The sequence below is a fragment of the Pseudorasbora parva genome, chromosome 21, assembly GCF_024679245.1.
Source record: "Pseudorasbora parva isolate DD20220531a chromosome 21, ASM2467924v1, whole genome shotgun sequence".
Classification (NCBI taxonomy): domain Eukaryota; kingdom Metazoa; phylum Chordata; class Actinopteri; order Cypriniformes; family Gobionidae; genus Pseudorasbora; species Pseudorasbora parva.
In genome coordinates, this window is record NC_090192.1 from 4,009,973 (window position 1) to 4,027,991 (window position 18,019).

At 36.5% G+C, this 18,019-nt stretch overlaps 1 protein-coding gene across 1 annotated transcript; it reads right to left on the reverse strand.

The window, feature by feature from the left end:
• Window positions 1-462: 462 nt before the first annotated feature.
• On the reverse strand, window positions 463-16,325 carry ubtd1b (ubiquitin domain containing 1b). The gene is made up of 3 exons (XM_067429661.1): window positions 15,752-16,325; window positions 4,707-4,934; window positions 463-2,629 (listed from the first exon to the last, which is right to left on the reverse strand). The coding sequence occupies exons 1-3, from the start codon at window positions 15,822-15,824 to the stop codon at window positions 2,247-2,249; spliced, it is 684 nt and encodes a 227-aa protein (XP_067285762.1). The 5' UTR covers window positions 15,825-16,325; the 3' UTR covers window positions 463-2,246.
• Between the last annotated feature and the right edge of the window lie 1,694 nt (window positions 16,326-18,019).

Sequence of the window (18,019 nt, forward strand, 5' to 3'; positions counted from 1 at the left end):
CACCTTATGATTCAATGTTGACAATTATGATAGTAAAAATTAAGACACACCAAGTCAAAATTGAGATGTCATAAGTCAAATAATTGGGATAAAAAGCTAAACTATTAGTCAAAACTGAGATTTCTGACAAAAATGTCAACAATGATAGTAAAAATGATGACATACCATCAAAATCGAGATGTTATGTTTCAGATCATAATTGAGAAAATAAATTATCAGCTAAAATTGAGAATTCTGACAAAAATATCAACTTATGACTCAATTTTGACAATTATGAGATGGTCAAAAAAAGTCAAATACTACATCTACTAAGTCAAATAATTGAGATGCTATGTTTCACGTGTCATCATTGACATAAAACGCTAATTTCAGTCGAAATTAAGAAATCAGACAAAAATGTCAACAATTATGGTAGTAAAAATTAACATACCAAGTCAAAAGTCATAAACATGTCAAAATTGAGAATTCTGACAAAAATAAACACTTCTGACAAAATTTTGACAATTATAAGATAGTAAAAATGATGACATACTAAGTCAAATAATTGAGATAAAAAGCTAAATTTTCAGTCAAAATTGAGAATTCAGACAAAAATGCCAATTATGATAGTAAAAATTATGATATTCCAAGTCAAAATAGAGATTTCACGTTGCACGTGTCGTAAACATGTGGTTATTAGCCCAAATTCTGACAAAAATAACAACTAACGACTCAATTTTGACAATTATGAGATAGTAAAAATTATGAAATACTGAGTCAAAATTGAGGTGTTATGTTTCACATGTCATAACTGAGAATTCTTGACTCAATTTTGACAATTACGTGACCTGTGTAAAACAAAGCAACATTGGACAAGCATTTAACATTTTCAAAATATATTTTTTTCTTATGTCAGTCACAGGTGTAGAACATAAGAGTGAGTAAATGACACAATACACACATATACATACTCTTTAAGCCACTGCATATTGGCGATCAGCAAAGAAAACCTCACATAGATTTACATTGCAAGTGGTCGTTTAGTATACAATATAGATGACCTGGAAAAGCTTAACTTGTTTTTAACCTGGAATATTTTGGACGCAATTTGGAGGGGGAAAGGAACTGCTATTTCCAATGACAAATGAATGTGATGTAACTCATGCATGAAGGCTAATGAACACCAGTGTGTATCTTTTACAACTGAATACAGAAAGTAACCCAGAGCAATGGCGTGATAGAAGAGAGACGTATACGAACACGTCAGTGCTCAGGAGACTCGAGCTAATGAGGAACAGTTGCCGTTGAGGTAATGAGCTGTTTCTAACCGGTCACGTGGTGCTCATAACCAGGAGCAGAAGACCTTTAGCAAAAGAAACGATTTGAAACATAAATGGCCGAATGTCTGTGAACATGTCGCAGGCATAATCTTTGTTAGAGATGCTGATGAAATCTTAAAGCAATGCTTGTAATGCCACTGATAAAGGGTTAAGAATCAGTAAAAAGTCTTACTATAATTAATAAAAAAGCAGGGTAAAGATTGAAATAGTACAGAATATAATCTCTGAAAATATAAGCAATATTCTCTGATTGCAGCCTGAGCGCTTACAGCATAACAGCACTATAAAAGAGGAAGTCAGACAGCCATTGAAGTGAGTGATAGCGTGTCCAATACGGTTTCCTCCACGGAGACTGGGCAGTGCCAGGAGATGAAGATGTATAGCATCACTGTTAGTTTAATGCGTCTTTGTTCACTCCATCTACACAGTGAGCCTTTTGAGCAGTGCCTCGCGTCACTGGCCTCCAGCAAACGTGTCCGAGATGTAGATTAGCTACATTGAATGATGATATCAGTCTGAAACTGTTTTAAGATTGCATAGAAAGTACTGGTTTGTGCTCTGTCATATATTATACGAAGCATGTGGGTGTGGCCGCACTGAAACATGCCTCGTAAGCACAGTAACTCTTCATCTACTCTTCTTTTCAAGGCACAACTATTCTAAGATACTCAAGTGTGCAAAATGAAGCTCAAGTTCGATTATTTTACAAAGGGAGATCACTTTCAGAGGACCACGTGGGTACTTATGCATAGTCAAGGGAAACAAATTCACGTTGGCACTTCTGCTCAAGTTAGCAGAGATGCGATCCGTTAGGTTGGTTTATTCAAAACTGCTCGATTTGAAGGGGGAAAAAACTCCGGCAGGATCAAGTTGCTCAATTTTTGTGCAAAAGGTTCTTTTAGCTGCTGTGGTTTGGTCCTTTATCTCTTAGTGGTTTGGTGTGGGTTGGTTCACAATGACCTGGATAACAAAGTCCTTCTGGATCTTGGTGTCCTGCAGGCGGGTCTTGTCTGTAAGGAGCTTTCCCGAGAAGAACCAGCGCTGGTGGGCCAGGTCAATGTCCTCCTGAGCTTGCAGTTGCTTTTTGAGCAGGCCGATCGTGTCTGTCATGCTGGCGTTCAGGCGCAGGTCTTTGCCGGTGGAGAGCCGCACTTTCAGCTGGAACTCTTTCTTCGGTGCCGTCTGGGGCTCAGGGTTGTCCGACAGGTCTTCCTCGCTTCTTTCTGAGATCAGATTGACAGGCGGGGCCAGGCAGTAAACCGGAAGCTGGTAACGGTTTCCGAGTTCATCGTAACACTCAGTCAGGGATCCTAGAGTGATTGGAAGTATAAACAAACATCAGTGATGAAAACAGATAACAATGAGGGATGACGCGTGTCATCATTTGCACACTTTGTTATTAAATACTTCTTCATTATGGTGAAAACTTCCCCTCAAGGCCAATAAAGAAGATAAGGGGCAGGCTGTAAAGATAAGAAGCTATTTAAACAGATAAAATGTAGTTATTTGATATATTTGATAAAAAAATATTAAAAGGGGTCATATGCACGTTTACAAGCTGATTGTATGGAAATGTGTGTTGGCAGTGCCTGTACACAACCATCCTATAATGATAAAAATCCATCCAGTGTTTTTTTTAAATCTCCTTATATGTTTGATCGTTCCCTATCCCCTACATAGTGCACTGTCTGATCGTTCCCTATCCCCTATATAGTGCACTGTCTGATCGTTCCCTATCCCCTATATAGTGCACTGTCTGATCGTTCCCTATCCCCTATATAGTGCACTGTCTGATCGTTCCCTATCCCCTATATAGAGCACTGTCTGATCGTTCCCTATCCCCTACATAGTGCACTGTCTGATCGTTCCCTATCCCCTATATAGTGCACTGTCTGTTCGTTCCCTATCCCCTACATAGTGCACTGTCTGATCGTTCCCTATCCCCTATATAGTGCACTGTCTGATCGTTCCCTATCCCCTATATAGTGCACTGTCTGATCGTTCCCTATCCCCTATATAGTGCACTGTCTGATCGTTCCCTGTCCCCTATATAGAGCACTGTCTGATCGTTCCCTATCCCCTACATAGTGCACTGTCTGATCGTTCCCTATCCCCTATATAGTGCACTGTCTGATCGTTCCCTATCCCCTATATAGTGCACTGTCTGATCGTTCCCTGTCCCCTATATAGAGCACTGTCTGGTCGTTTCCTATCCCCTATATAGAGCACTGTCTGATCGTTCCCTATCCCCTATATAGAGCACTGTCTGATCGTTCCCTGTCCCCTATATAGTGCACTGTCTGATCGTTCCCTATCCCCTATATAGTGCACTGTCTGATCGTTCGCTATCCCCTATATAGTGCACTGTCTGATCGTTCCCTGTCCCCTATATAGAGCACTGTCTGATCGTTCACTATTCCCTATATAGTGTACTGCCTGATCGTTCCCTATCCCCTATATAGAGCACTGTCTGATCGTTCCCTATCCCCTATATAGTGCACTGTCTGATCGTTCCCTATCCCCTATATAGTGCACTGTATATGGGGCTTCAGATTCTACAGAGCATTTGATTGGACAGAAAATCTGACGAGAAGCTGAAGTGCAGTGATGTCATCAAAATCTTTGATCTATATTGGCGGATGTCAGTGACTTTTTTTGTCAACTTAAATTTAGGGTATCATAAAGCATGTACTACATTTATGATGTTTTTTTGATAAATGTAGTGCATGCTGTGTGATAACCAAAATTGAAGTTGCCAAAAAGTGACACCTGAAAATAAGTCACCAGATCAAAATTGCATTGTAGAGAGACGAGGAAAAACAGTGTATGTTGCATTTTTTAATTACATTAAGGGGTGGTTCCGTGGTTTTTTTTGTGGTTTCACACAAGTCACTCAAACTGACGTGATAAAAGCGGGAGGTGCCGGAAAGCACGCTGTTTGCATCCCTGTTATTGGCTGAAGTGCCAAGCACAGGTTGCCGGAAACAATACGCCCCTTCCCATTACGGGCAGAAATCTGAGGAGACTAGCAAGGGTTTATGATGTCACCAACCCAGAAAGAAGCTTGTTGTAGTCCAAACCGGCAGTTTTTGTAGGCAATATACTGCCGTAACTTTAAAAGACAATATCTCAGTTTGCATTGAACTTTCAGTGCTGTATCTTTGCAGATACTGTTTATGCTCAAGCAGCAACATTACACACTAACTAAAGTTAAAAAAGTGAAATCGCATGTAACCACCCCTTTAATCAAAATTGACCACGTCAATGCTTTTTGATTTATGGAAAAGAGCAGCATGAACATGCTTCCAAAATTCTCCTATTTCTGTTCCAAGTCACACACAATGCTGGCTTTCATCACATGAGTGGCAGGGCAGTGTAACGACTCACCGTGTGGTAACGTGATGTTGGCTCCGTCCACTATAGCCTGAGCCAGCTCGTGATCGTTACACTCCAGAGCCACAGCAGCGGCTTTTAGGGCGTCCCAGATCTCCTTGCGACCCTCAAACGCTGGCGCCGTGTCCCAGAACTCATCCCTCTTACTGCGGAGCTGCCCCTCCGTCATCGGGTAATCGCTCTTCCACTTCAGCTTATCTTTCTTCAGGGGCTCGTTACGACCTGTAGACGCAGATGACGTGTGAATTACCACTTATGTGAGAAAAGTGCAGACAATACAGCATTTCCTGGAATTATGGCTTAGTGTAATGTTTCTGGAGAAAGAAGTAGCTTTGATGATCAAAAACATTGGACCAGAATTGCACAATTCCAGTGAATAATGATGAGGTTACTTTCACTTATGACATCACCTATGAAGGCAGACAAAGACTTTCCATTTGCATTTTCCATCAGTACTCTCTCTAACGCTTTAACTGGGCAACAGACAGAGAACGCAGTGAAATGTAAAAGTAAGTGCGTAATAAACAAGAATTGACATGAAGTGCATTCAAATGATTATAGTGTAATTTTACACAAAGATCAAGATCAAGAACAACTTTATTAATCCAAGTAGAAAGAGCATATTTCGTCACAAATGAATGCAATATAATATCATAAACAAAACAAAAAAACACATGCATACACTAACATTCAAACATTTGGGGTTGGGTAATGTAGTACTGACACTACTGCCATATATTGTGACACGATTGTTTATATTGTCACACACACACACACACACACACACACACACACACACACGATTAAGATTATGATACATAAATCATTCATTAATTAGTATCAATATAAACACATGATTGAGGAGTACAGTGTGTCAAACTATAGCAGCAGCAAATGATCCTCACTTATATACACATGACTGAGCAAAGGTTATGTATTTACGACTGTTTGTGTGCTAACACTCCCTGATCACATATGACTGATCACTTTAGCCTTCATCTATCCAGATCACATCTCACAACAACCCTGAGGGCAACAGCCAAACTCTACACAGTACACACTCCCTCCATGACCCTGAAGCTATCTGGTCAAATACAGCTCTTGTTTTGAATCAACAATGATATGCTGAGGCCAACACACTGTGATTAGGACTGATACTGATATTATTGGATAAGGCCTGATGTTTCAGAACAGACATTAGGGCTTAAATTAGGGATGCACCGAATGTTCGGCAACTGAAATTATTCGGCCGAATAAGTAAAAAGGCCGAATAATTTTGGCCGAACAATGACGTTTTTAATGACGCGATCAAAAAGTAACCCACGTAGAGTGAGAGCCGCGTGCTTTATGCAGCAAACATGTCAGCAGTGTGGAAGCACTGTTTAGTGCTGCATCTCATGTCATCGATGAGAAGAGGAACCGACTTTCATGTGAGAAAGCAGAGAAGCTACTTTTCATAAAGAAGAACCTGCCACTTTTCCTGAAGAAGTAGGCTAAGTAGGCTTATGTCTAGGACAGTTATTTATTTGTTGTGGGTTCATCCACATTTTTTGCACTATTCAATGCACATTTGTTGTTGTAGACATACAGAGTTACATTCTTTCAGCAGTCAGTTATAGGCCTAACATAGGCTATTCAAGAAGGGGGGCTTCTAAGATGGCCAAATAAAAATATATTTTTTATTGTACTAATTATTTATTTTAAGTTATGTTGTGCTTAGTTTGTATAATATCTGCTGGAATGTTAAAAGAAAATTCAGTGTTAAATAAATATTTTGAAATTGTATTTTTGTTATTTGATTTATTTCTCTGAAAAGCAACACAAAATAGTAAAAAGCAAATTTTTACTATTTAATTATTGTAATGGTAAAAAAAAATTGCCAAATAAATGGAAAAAATGCGAAACACCGCGTTCGGTATTCGGCCTTCGGCCAAGCATTTCATTATTATTCGGTTTCGGCTTCGGCCAAGATTTTCATTTCGGTGCATCCCTAGCTTAAATAAATCTCCACAATATCAAATATTGTCTACAGATATTGTTATAGTCATTTGATCTCAGGGGATGTATGTAACAGGAGATTATTTAATGCAAATCTGGTGCGTTTTAACCAGAGGAGCATTGCACCTGAAATGTGAGATGGAGCAGCTCGCAGTTCAGACGCAAAGACAAATCATTATAGATTATAGTAGCATATGCATATTTTGATTTTTTACATGCAAGTAATGTTGTCCAATCACTTTTTGTGTGTGTGTGTGTGTGTGTGTGTGTGTGTGTGTATTATTTGGGAATTTTTTTATTAATTTGTAAGGCAATATTTGGTTAGACTTTATTTTAAGGTGTCATTGTTTTAGTATTTTAAGTACTGAGTAATATTAATTAATTGCATGTGCTTAATATAGGGTTAGGATTAGGGTTTGGTTTAGGGTAAGTGTAGGATGGTGAAAGATGTGTGCATAATCTGAACCCCCTTTCCTGCCTGTGTACAACACCTAGAATAATCTTTTTTTTTTTTAATAATTAATTGTTATTTCATTCAGAGTGATTCTATGTTCATAAACTGAATTAAATGAGATGTGTTAGAAAAACAATGTAGACATATACAACCTTGAAGTCTGAGAGGTCTGAGAGGTACACGTGAACAGCTAAGGGTCATAGGTTATTGGCGGATGCGCATTCGTTGTTATAAGTTACTATGTGTGTGCGTGAGCAATGGCATCTCATGTGCTGTTCATGTTTGTAATTACAGGTAAGATATAATTGCAAATAGATGCAAAAACTGTTGTATGAGGTGGAAGAGTGAGAAAGAGGTTAAATAGGCTGTTACAGTGGTTAATCACTTAATATTGAGTGTTAATCAGATCTATCCGTGATTATGCATGAAGGTGTCTTTGATATTAATACTCTCCGTTTCTGCACGAGGAAAGCAGAGATTAGCGGGGTTGTGTCGATAGTGTGAAGTTTATAGTGCCATTTAGACAGGAATTAAGCAAAAGAGAGTGTTAAAGTTAATCAATAGGTTATTGGCGGATGCGCATTCGCTGTTATAAGTTACTGTGTGTGTGCGTGAGCAATGGCACCTCATGTGCTGTTCATGTTTGTAATTACAGTGTGAAAGAAAAGTAAAGAACCTGAATCACAACACGCTCGGGAGTCGTCGTTATTACTCGTGTGTGTAACATTAGTTGCATGTAATTAAGCATTATTTACTGTTATTACTATGGTAAGTTCATGTAACATGGATGCTGTAAAATAAAAAGTAACCCAAATATTTATTTATTGGCCATAGTAGTGTACAATTAATTGGAAAACTTTGAACAAGGCTACTGTACTGTACATGTTTGATTTATGCTAAAGTGCTAAGACTTTGGTGTTTCTAATCAGCTTTCAAAAACTATATAAAAATTAGAATTAAAATGTTTAGGTCTATATATCGGTTATCTGCCTTAAAGCGTAAAGACAAGGCACCAAATAGCGAACATTTTGGCGGCATATGCTCCCGAAATTTAATCTTTGCAACCTCAGCATTCGTGTCAGTGCAAATAATTGTTGTGGTGCAACCTTTTTTCTAGATATGCACTGGTCGGCCAAAATTGGAAACTGCTGGTTTGTGCTTTAAACACCCAAACCTCAAGCCGACGGTTTTTAGATTTCATTTTGTTCAAATAAACAAATAAATTTGCTTAAACCCTTAACCGTCACCGTCTATGTTTTTATTTGATCAGCTTTTTTATATCCTATATTTTAGTAATTATCATAAATAATATGAGGCAGTGAGGTATAACCATTAACCAAATCCAAAAATCTCAACAAACAAACAAACAATAGGAAATCCCGCACACTATCAATACTTGCAAAAATCAAAAACTTTTTATTAGCAATGTTTCACTCTCATGACCTTCATCAGGTAGCCTGACAGGCCAGACCCACATCAAGATGTTTGGTCTGGAAACTCAACATTGACAGCTCAATCCGAGATTAGCTTTGCTGCCGCTAGGGTGCGTCTAGATTTCTAGGCTATTCATCAGGCATATAACTGAGAAAATGAGAATCGTTACAAAAATAATAAAAATCACAACAACAGACGGGATTCGGACTGCTTTGACCAAATAAAAAGACATATTGGCTGATGCTGATAACTTAAATGCCAGATATTGGCAGCTATATTGGCCTTATCTTATTTATACACAAGTTCTCCAGAAAGCAACCGGGAAAAATATGTTTTAGGCTACAAATAACATAAAAATGAGAACGCAAAGTCAAGTGAGTAATGTTTGGAAGATTAAGCAGTAATTTGGCTGACAGGAACAGGCAACCTTAACTGCTCGTTTACAGGAAGTCACTGTTAGGAGAATCTTCCTGTTACTCCATACGATTAAGCAATAGTGATGCTTGCCTTAGCAAACACCTCTAATAATAAACCTGCTACAGAAATCAGGAAGTTCAGGCTGATGGTGAGATAGTAGGTGGGTGGACTATGTGTGATTCTGTGCTTTCCCATCCTGTAGATGCTGCTCTGACAATGGCCAAGTATTTAAAGGACACCTTTCATCCAAACATTATTTATAGCACGTCCAGCTTAGGTGTAATTAGAAATCCCCAGGACACATTGTGTGTGATTTACAGCATTGTTCCACCCAGAATGCTCCACTTTACCTGACAGTACAATGGTGGAAGGAGTGGATGAGTATTATCATCATTTAGGACTGTATAGGATTGTGACAGGAAGTCTGATCCTCTAAACTGATTAAAACTGTAAAGCCTGACATATGATATGAGTCAGAAAAATCTAAATTGAAATGGTATAGTTTATAAAAATTTTGGATTTGCGTTTTATGTTGAGTATTATATTTAATACATCTCATATAGTATGATATAGGGAGAATATGAAGCTCAAAATATCAGTTTTATTCAGATACCCCATTGAGCATTTATAGAAAGGGTCAATAGACTAACATAAAATGCATTTCTTTCAACGTCTTGTTAAGATGATATTTACACGCTTGGATCAAAGATCTATACAATGATTGAGATGAACACAAACTTTCTTCAAAAGCCTTATAACATGATTTTCCAAATAAACATAAATAAATAAAATGATGTATGGATAATCAAGAAATCCTATGTTGCTTCATTCCAGCAAGTGATTATCTTGAAATTATCTTAAATATAAATATCTTATATTTTATTTGATCGTGTTTATAATTTTACCCTCTGGTGGGCTGTGTGGCGGTCAAAAACAATTTTTTTTACTTCAATGAAATCAATGAACTATATTTTAGTTTGATAATGTTTTTCATATTTTGATTTTTTTAGGAGACATTATATCAAAATTATATTTATGCAGGATTTATTATCCATTTATTCATTTTTTGAACATAGACCTGAAAATGAAATTTCCAGCTTAAACTGTCGTAAATCTTGAATGCTTTAGAGCACAGACTTAAGTTTAAACTCTTTTCATAGACGACACTTGGCAAATTATTGCTGAAATTAAAAAAGTTTTAAAAAAATTAACAACAAAAAAAGTTTGCAGATGTTGTTAATGCTCAAACAGCAAAGTTATGACGCTCAAAGTTCAAAGCAAAGGCAGATATTTTATTTTACAGAAATCTCTTTTTAAGGACTACAACAAACAGCTGGTAGGGACTACAACGAGCTTCTTCTCGGGATGGTGACATCACTAACACTAACATTTGCATAAACCCGCCCCCAAGAACATGTGGAGAAGAGGAAGAGTTGCTGTAGTCGAGCACATTTGGGAGTCGCTCGAGCGGTCGTCCGTCTTTCACATCTATTGATACAGTACGAACACAAATGCAACAGCATGTCATAAAGCAAGATGACAACATAAGTTATAACCGAAATTAAACTTAACTATCCCTGTTCTCTCTTCATCAGCAGATATTATAACCGTAATTAAACTAAACTATCCCTGTTCTCTCTTCATCAGCAGATATTATAACCGTAATTAAACTAAACTATCCCTGTTCTCTCTTCATCAGCAGATATTACACACCAGCAGTTTAGAGATTATCATGACAGAATATGCTAATCAATGACTGAAGATCGTTAACTCACTCATAACTTATCCCTTCAGAAGTGTCCTGTCTCATTCTACATGTCGTCTTTTCTTCTTGAGTCTCACCATCATTGTCCGACTCCGGTTTGATCATAAAAGGCTGAACAGTTTCTGTAATTTTCAGTGTGTGTGTGAAGAAATCAGAGCTGCTAACACAAGCTCTTGAAGCCCCACCCCGCCCCGGTTTGTTTTCAAACCTCAAATAAAGATTCACAAACGGTTGTGAATCAGCAGATTGATTCGTGATTCGTATCGTCAATGTCACATAATTTCAGCCGTTTGCCAGTTTGACACGCGATCTGAATCATGACCGTTTGAACCTTTAAGCTCTCGGACTAAATATAAAATATCTTAAACTGTGTCTGAAGGAGGTCTTACGGGTGAGGAACGACAAAGGGGTGAGTCATTAATGACATCAATTTCATTTTTGGGTGAACTAACTCTTTAACATGCACATTCTGGGGACATCAGAGACTTATTTTACATCTTGTAAAAAGGTGCATTATAGGAACCCTTTATAGAAACCCTTTAATTTCCAATGTGGTTATTCCTGACATATTCTGGATTTTTTTTTGTGTTCACATAGCAGGTGCCAAAACCTTTACCGATGAAGTAAAGATTCAGATTCTAATGAAGTAAAAAACAAAACGTACAATTTTCCAGTCAAAGACCTTAAAAATTCATCTAACAAATATGACACAGTTGGCCGTAGGTAGGTTTAAACCAGCCTTTTAAAGTGACAGGCAGAGAAATATTATTCTCAAATGGCCGTTTACAATCCAATGTTTGGTCAAATAAAAGAAACCACTGACAAAGTGAAGAACTCCACAGGGACTCTGATGCTCCCAGGAGCCAAGTGCACACTACAAGAGCAAAGATGGACAGCGGTCTCTTATTTTTCTCAATTTCCTTGGCCGTTGCTCTGTCACTTGTCACAGATTAGTCTGCACATTTTAAAAACAACTTAACATAATTTGTCCTATATTTATGATCAGACAGAAGGAGCTTGTCTCACAGGTTCACACTTCACACACACTTGTGATCTAGTCAACGACTCAAACACCATAGGTGACAGGGTTGAGTCTTGAGTCTCTCAGCTCGAGGGTCAGAATTCATACACTGCACATTTAATAAAAAATAAAAAATAAAAATAAAAAGTTACCTGGTTGCCTTAATTTTTAGTTCATTGAAATTTTATTTAAGTTAATACAATGACATTTTTGAAAATCGACTACCTTTATTCAAATATTATTAAAAGGTTTTGTAAGCATATTGGGTAATTGTGTTTTATATTTGTGAAGACGCAGTGAAACATGCCAAATTGTACTATTTTCACGATTTATCACGTTTAATGTGCTTCAGATACAATAATATTTAGAGTTTCTATTTATTAAACAAATTTCCTTCATTGTATCAACTCAATTTTTTTATTTCAATAAACTCCAACTTTTAAGGCAACCAAGTTACTTACTTTTTTAAGTTAAACCAACAATATTTTTTTATAGTGCAAGAGAAACACAGAGTCAGCAGGGTGCTGTTTATATATAACAGTCAAAGAGCTTATTTCACTTTATGATTATGACTTATGCCACAACAACAGGAGACAGTGTGGGCGTGTAATGCACAATGCGGCTCAGCACCTAACATAAGCTCTAGTCAAATAGCATGTAAATGCACTCAGTCTTTTGAGGCCAAGAGATCTAAAGAGCAGCATAAAGTTGCATTCTTCTCCTGTAACTCTCTCGTTACATCCACACAGCCAATGCAAGCAGCAACAGCTTCTCTTCCCTTCCTGCCATTAAGCAGGAACACGAGATGTTCCCCTTTCCTCTCGCTGCATCATAAAATGATGTGGCTCTTCCTCAGAACTGATTACATTGTTGTGCAAGTGCTGGAAAAACTATTTTTTACGACCTTTGTACAACGCGATGAGAGAGAAAGTCTGGATGTCACATAATACAAGACAGACAATAAGAAGCAGACCAAAAGAAATTAAAAATCTTTGTTCTCACAACAACAACCATACAGAACAACCCGTATAACTCTGATTCAGAAACAAATGACTCTTATGAACCGATTCTTTCAGTCAAAAACCACTCACAAACACTTAAATTAAACACTGACTCAATATTTTACTATAAGTAATAATAATTATTTTAAAAGTTTTAAACTTCTCAAACTTTGCTCTGGTAATAATAGTGTAGTCAGATTAATAACTGAAAAAAGATTAATAACAGATTAATACCACAAGATTAATAACACAATTTATGAACCGATTCAAAAACTCACAAACACTTATATGCACATTATAAATATTTTACATTGTTTAGCAAAGTTTGAGAAGTACAAATATTTTAAAATAAGTAACTTAATATTAACACAGACAGAGCAAAGTTTGTGAAGTTGTACATTTAAGTACATTTAAGGTGTACCTCATTAAGTTGTACCTAATTACACCTAAAACTTATGTATAGTCAGTATACACAAATGACTTATGAACTGATTATTTTGAGAAAAGTAACACTCACAAATTAGTCTTATATGCTCATTATTACGTAACCTTATAAATAATAACTCATGAGCAAAATTCTCTCTTAAGAATATTAATTTCATATTAAGCAAACTTCAGTAATTTAATTGAATCAGTAATAAGACATATTCCCAAACAAATTATGATTATACACTCGTATATGAGTTATATGCATTTAGTAGGATTTCATACATTTATGAAGCTAATTTTGAGACGTTAAAAACTAAGTAATACTTTTTAAAAATGTTTTTAACTTCTCTATCGCTGTAAAAAAAAAAAGTACAAGTACAAAAAGTTAAATTAAGTACAATCAACTTGGATATTTAAGTCATTTCAACTTAAATTACATTAAACTGACTTAAATGAGCAGAAACTGTTTGTATACTATTTGTATAACATACAAAATAATTGAAAATTGCTTAATTTATTTTGATAAGTTATAGCAATGTAAAAACATATGTTGTCATAACTTAATGCTCATATAATTTAACATTGTAACTTTCTCTAAATAATAATTATATTGCCGTTTTTGTTCTTTAGTGTGCTAAATTATAGTGATTTTCCCCGCTTAAATTTAAGGCTGATGTCTAATTTTTAAGCTTCACAACACATATTGGGCTTAAGAATGATTTGCTGTTAACCTCCCAAAATTTTCCCCGGTGCAAAGACGGTCTTGACTGGAGAAATGCATTGTCTTCCTGTTTTAGCAGGCGATAATCATGTAACACAGCGCCCATGTGTAAAAGAAAATCTTATCTCCGATTCAAAGCAAGACACACACAAACTGTTGAAGAACAGATAACCCTACAAAACATACAGATCGTCTGTGGCCTCAAGACTTTCACTGATAGAAGTCAAACGCATGTCACTGTCGCTGATGTTATCACTGGAGTACATAAAGTAAACTCAAAGAAAATCTTTCCATCCCAAATGTGTTTTACTGGCAAATGCAAAAACAACAGGGATAATCATGTGGAGCAAACATGCAGGGACATGCCCTGAGACGAGACTCTTCAGCCTGAACAACTGCCGGCTCCAACATGCTCACAGGTGGAAAAAAAGATACGACAGAAAGGAGAAAGATAAAGATCAAAACTGTGAATCTTTCCAAGGGCCCACATTGACACATCGGGGAGTTTCAGAATCAGCACAAATCAAACAGGACATATGGTCTGTGACATGAAAAAAAGATTCATCTGGTGAATAAATAGGGATGGGCAATATCAAATATTGTCCGATACCGATAAAACTTAATATTTGATAACTGATATATTAGCCGATAAATCTAAAATTATATAATTTTTGAGAGCCTGATTGCAAAAACTAAAGTCTCAAGCACACAATTATAATGTTCTCATTATAACTTTATGTGGCTGATATGAAAGACTTGTGGTGCACGCTGCACTTAAAGGCAGAATATGTAATTTTCCGTCGTTTATTCAAAACAAAGACGTAGCTTGATGACGCCTTGAACTTTTATTCAGCCGCTCATGTGTATGTGTGGGGGAACGCAGCGCTGTTATCATATCACACACATTTGAGTGTGTTAAAGTGATGTTATAATGCCACTCTGTGCGTCGGCTCGGCACTACTATGAGACACTTGTTCACACTGCAGTGAGCGAGATCATATTAGGCAGTTAAACATGGTACTCTGTGTGGTAAATCAAGAACACCAGATTTAAACAATAAGACTAACTGTGTTGAGCTGGAGAACAATCATTAGTTTCTGTCCATCAATGATCCAAACAGTGTCTAATAAAACACATCAGATATTAAAGCGGCGCTAGTGTTGCTATGGTTTCTACAAAATAAAACCGCAGTGTAACGCTGGTATGATGTCATTGATAGGCGACGCACGGTCAGTGTCCTGGTCCGCTTATTTCTCTGGATTTAAACATTTAGGATAATGTAAGTCCAGAAGTCAACAAAAGATATACAGGTAACATTGCTCTAGTGGATATTTTAATCCAAAAATCTTACATATTGTGCCTTTAACTGTATTTTCCTCTTTCAAGTGATTCCAATCATATTTCAAGTAATTCAAAAACATCTGAAGTTTGTCAGCTGAAGCAAATAATCCATTTATTGGCTTTCGGACAATTTTTCTAGAACATTAAAACTGTACATATATCAACCGATACCGATATGGCGGCCGATATATCGTGCATCCCTACATTTAAACCAATACAAATGATTGTAAGAGACATTCAACTTCAATAATAAAGAAACTGTGGTAAAGTGATGGAATGCATATGATAGTTGGGTGCCATCAAAGTGCCATTGTGGTATTAACATGATAATAATAACATGGTACTTTTTGTTGATGGCTCCCACACTAAGCTAAGTCAATACACTTTATATTTGCATGTTTTTAAGAATGCCAAACACGGAAACAAACATGCAAAGGTGTAAAGCAACAATGTCTCACCTCCACGTTTCCTCTGCGTCCTCGAGCCGTGTCCGCGTGACTCCGCGCGCTCTCTCCCCACGCATCCTCCCATGATTGTCAAACAAACGCAGGCCACATCTCAACGCAGCAGCAATATGCACTTCTGCTTTATTAAACGTAACACTGCTACAACTCAGATGATCTACAGTGGTATGAGTGATGATGTCTCAACTGTGAGTGCATTAAAGGGAAGTCCAGACAGCGAGAAGCTCAACACAACTCCAAACTCGAGGGTCGCGCGTAGAGCTCGCGATGGTCTATCAGTTATCTGGCACGAGACTTGCGTTTAGTTATTTCTGGCTTTATCCCAAGAAAGAGCTAACTTACAGCAGCTAGCCAGAGCACGAGCTTTTGCCTGAAGTCTCACAAGTCCAGTCTAAAAGAAAATAAACAACATCAACGAGACTAGCAGTTGAGCTTTATTGAATATTTCGTTCTCGAGTTATGGTATATTAAAACATTTATGCGTCGCAAACCTGTCTGAGTTCTGTTTTATCTCTCGCTTGTCTCGCACCTTTCACCCTACTGAATGATGTTTCCTACTAGTTCGCGTTACTGGCTCGCACCGCGCATGCGCTCTGATCACGTGACGCCACCAGAGCCCCTCCTGTAGCTAGAGCCTTCAAACTCCGCTCAAAAATGTATGCTCGATATTTTTTACGGTCTATGATACGCAAGCGAGTAAAACAAAGACACTGGAAAAAAAGTTTAAACCATTATGGTTCTCTCCGTTTGAATAGATGCTGTGTTGCTTTCACTTTTCAGAATGTTTGATCGTGTTTGGAGCAGAATAAAAAAAGTTCCAATGATATGAAACTTTTTGCTAAATGTATGTATAGCAGACTTTTCCACACAGAATGAATATTGAACTATTTATCGGTCTATTTTTTGTTGTCTCTCTCATTTTGGATTAACTTTAAAATGAACATGACAACAAACAAAAAAATAATAATACACACACACGCACACGTCGTGTTTCCATGTTTTATGGGGACTTTCCATAGGCGATTTCATACTGGACAAACCGCACGCGCGCGCGCGCACACACACACACACACACACACACACACACACACACACACACACACACACACACATATATATATATATATATATATATATATATATATATATATATATATATATATATATATATATATATATATACCATCGTTCTTATTTTATTTACATAGTTGATCTTGTAAACGTGTTGGCAAAATTTGACCCTCATATATAACCTTTAACTGATCTTAAAATGGCTTGACTTTTGTGCGCATGCGTGAGTGAGTTTGAAGCTAAATTTGCTAAATGATAATTATACAAATAAAATAAGTCCCAAAACACATAGGCTATTTCATTCAATCCATACAATATTACTTTCAGAAAGTATCGATGTTTACAGATTGATCCGAACGATACAAACTAGAGTTTGGCATCTCCACCACTTTAGGAACGCTCTGACTGCACTTTAAAAAAAGTATCACATCTGTGTGTTTGATATGTTTTCGTTAACTCCAGAAGATGGCAGTAGTGCAACATAAAGTGTGCAAGCTGCCGTTAAAAATCATTGAAGGAGAAGAATAAGTTTTTATTCCATTTATAACAAATTATCATGTAAAAGAGCATGCACTTCTTTGTATTACAAAATAGAGATCAGATGCTTGAAGGAAAAAATACATCAGCAAAAATCATTATAATAAAAGAAACAACTAAAACAAACAAATAAAAACATTAAAGGGTCTAGGGTTTGTTTGTATTTGTTGCAATCAAAAACATTGATTGCATTTTTATTTTTCATAACGATTGAGGCCTTTTGTATAAGAGTTGGACTCATTATTTATTCATCAGAAATAAATAAAACCTTACTTTCGCCTTAAAGTGCACGTTTAAACTTGCATGGGCTTATATAAAATAGAAGATGAAGTCTGATAGGTAAGTATTCTCGTGGTATAAGAACATTTGTCAAATTACTAATCAGATAATAAAAACTGCTAATCTCCTTTTATAGCACAATTTTCCTACCCAGAATATCGACTTATATTAAATGTACATATATATATATATATATATATATATATATATATATATATATATATATATATATATATATATATATATATATATATATATATATATATATATATATATATATATATATATATATATATATATATATATATATAATGATCGTAAGATGTACATTGAAACAATTTAAACACAAAACAAGGTGGAAAAAAGTCCTTTCAG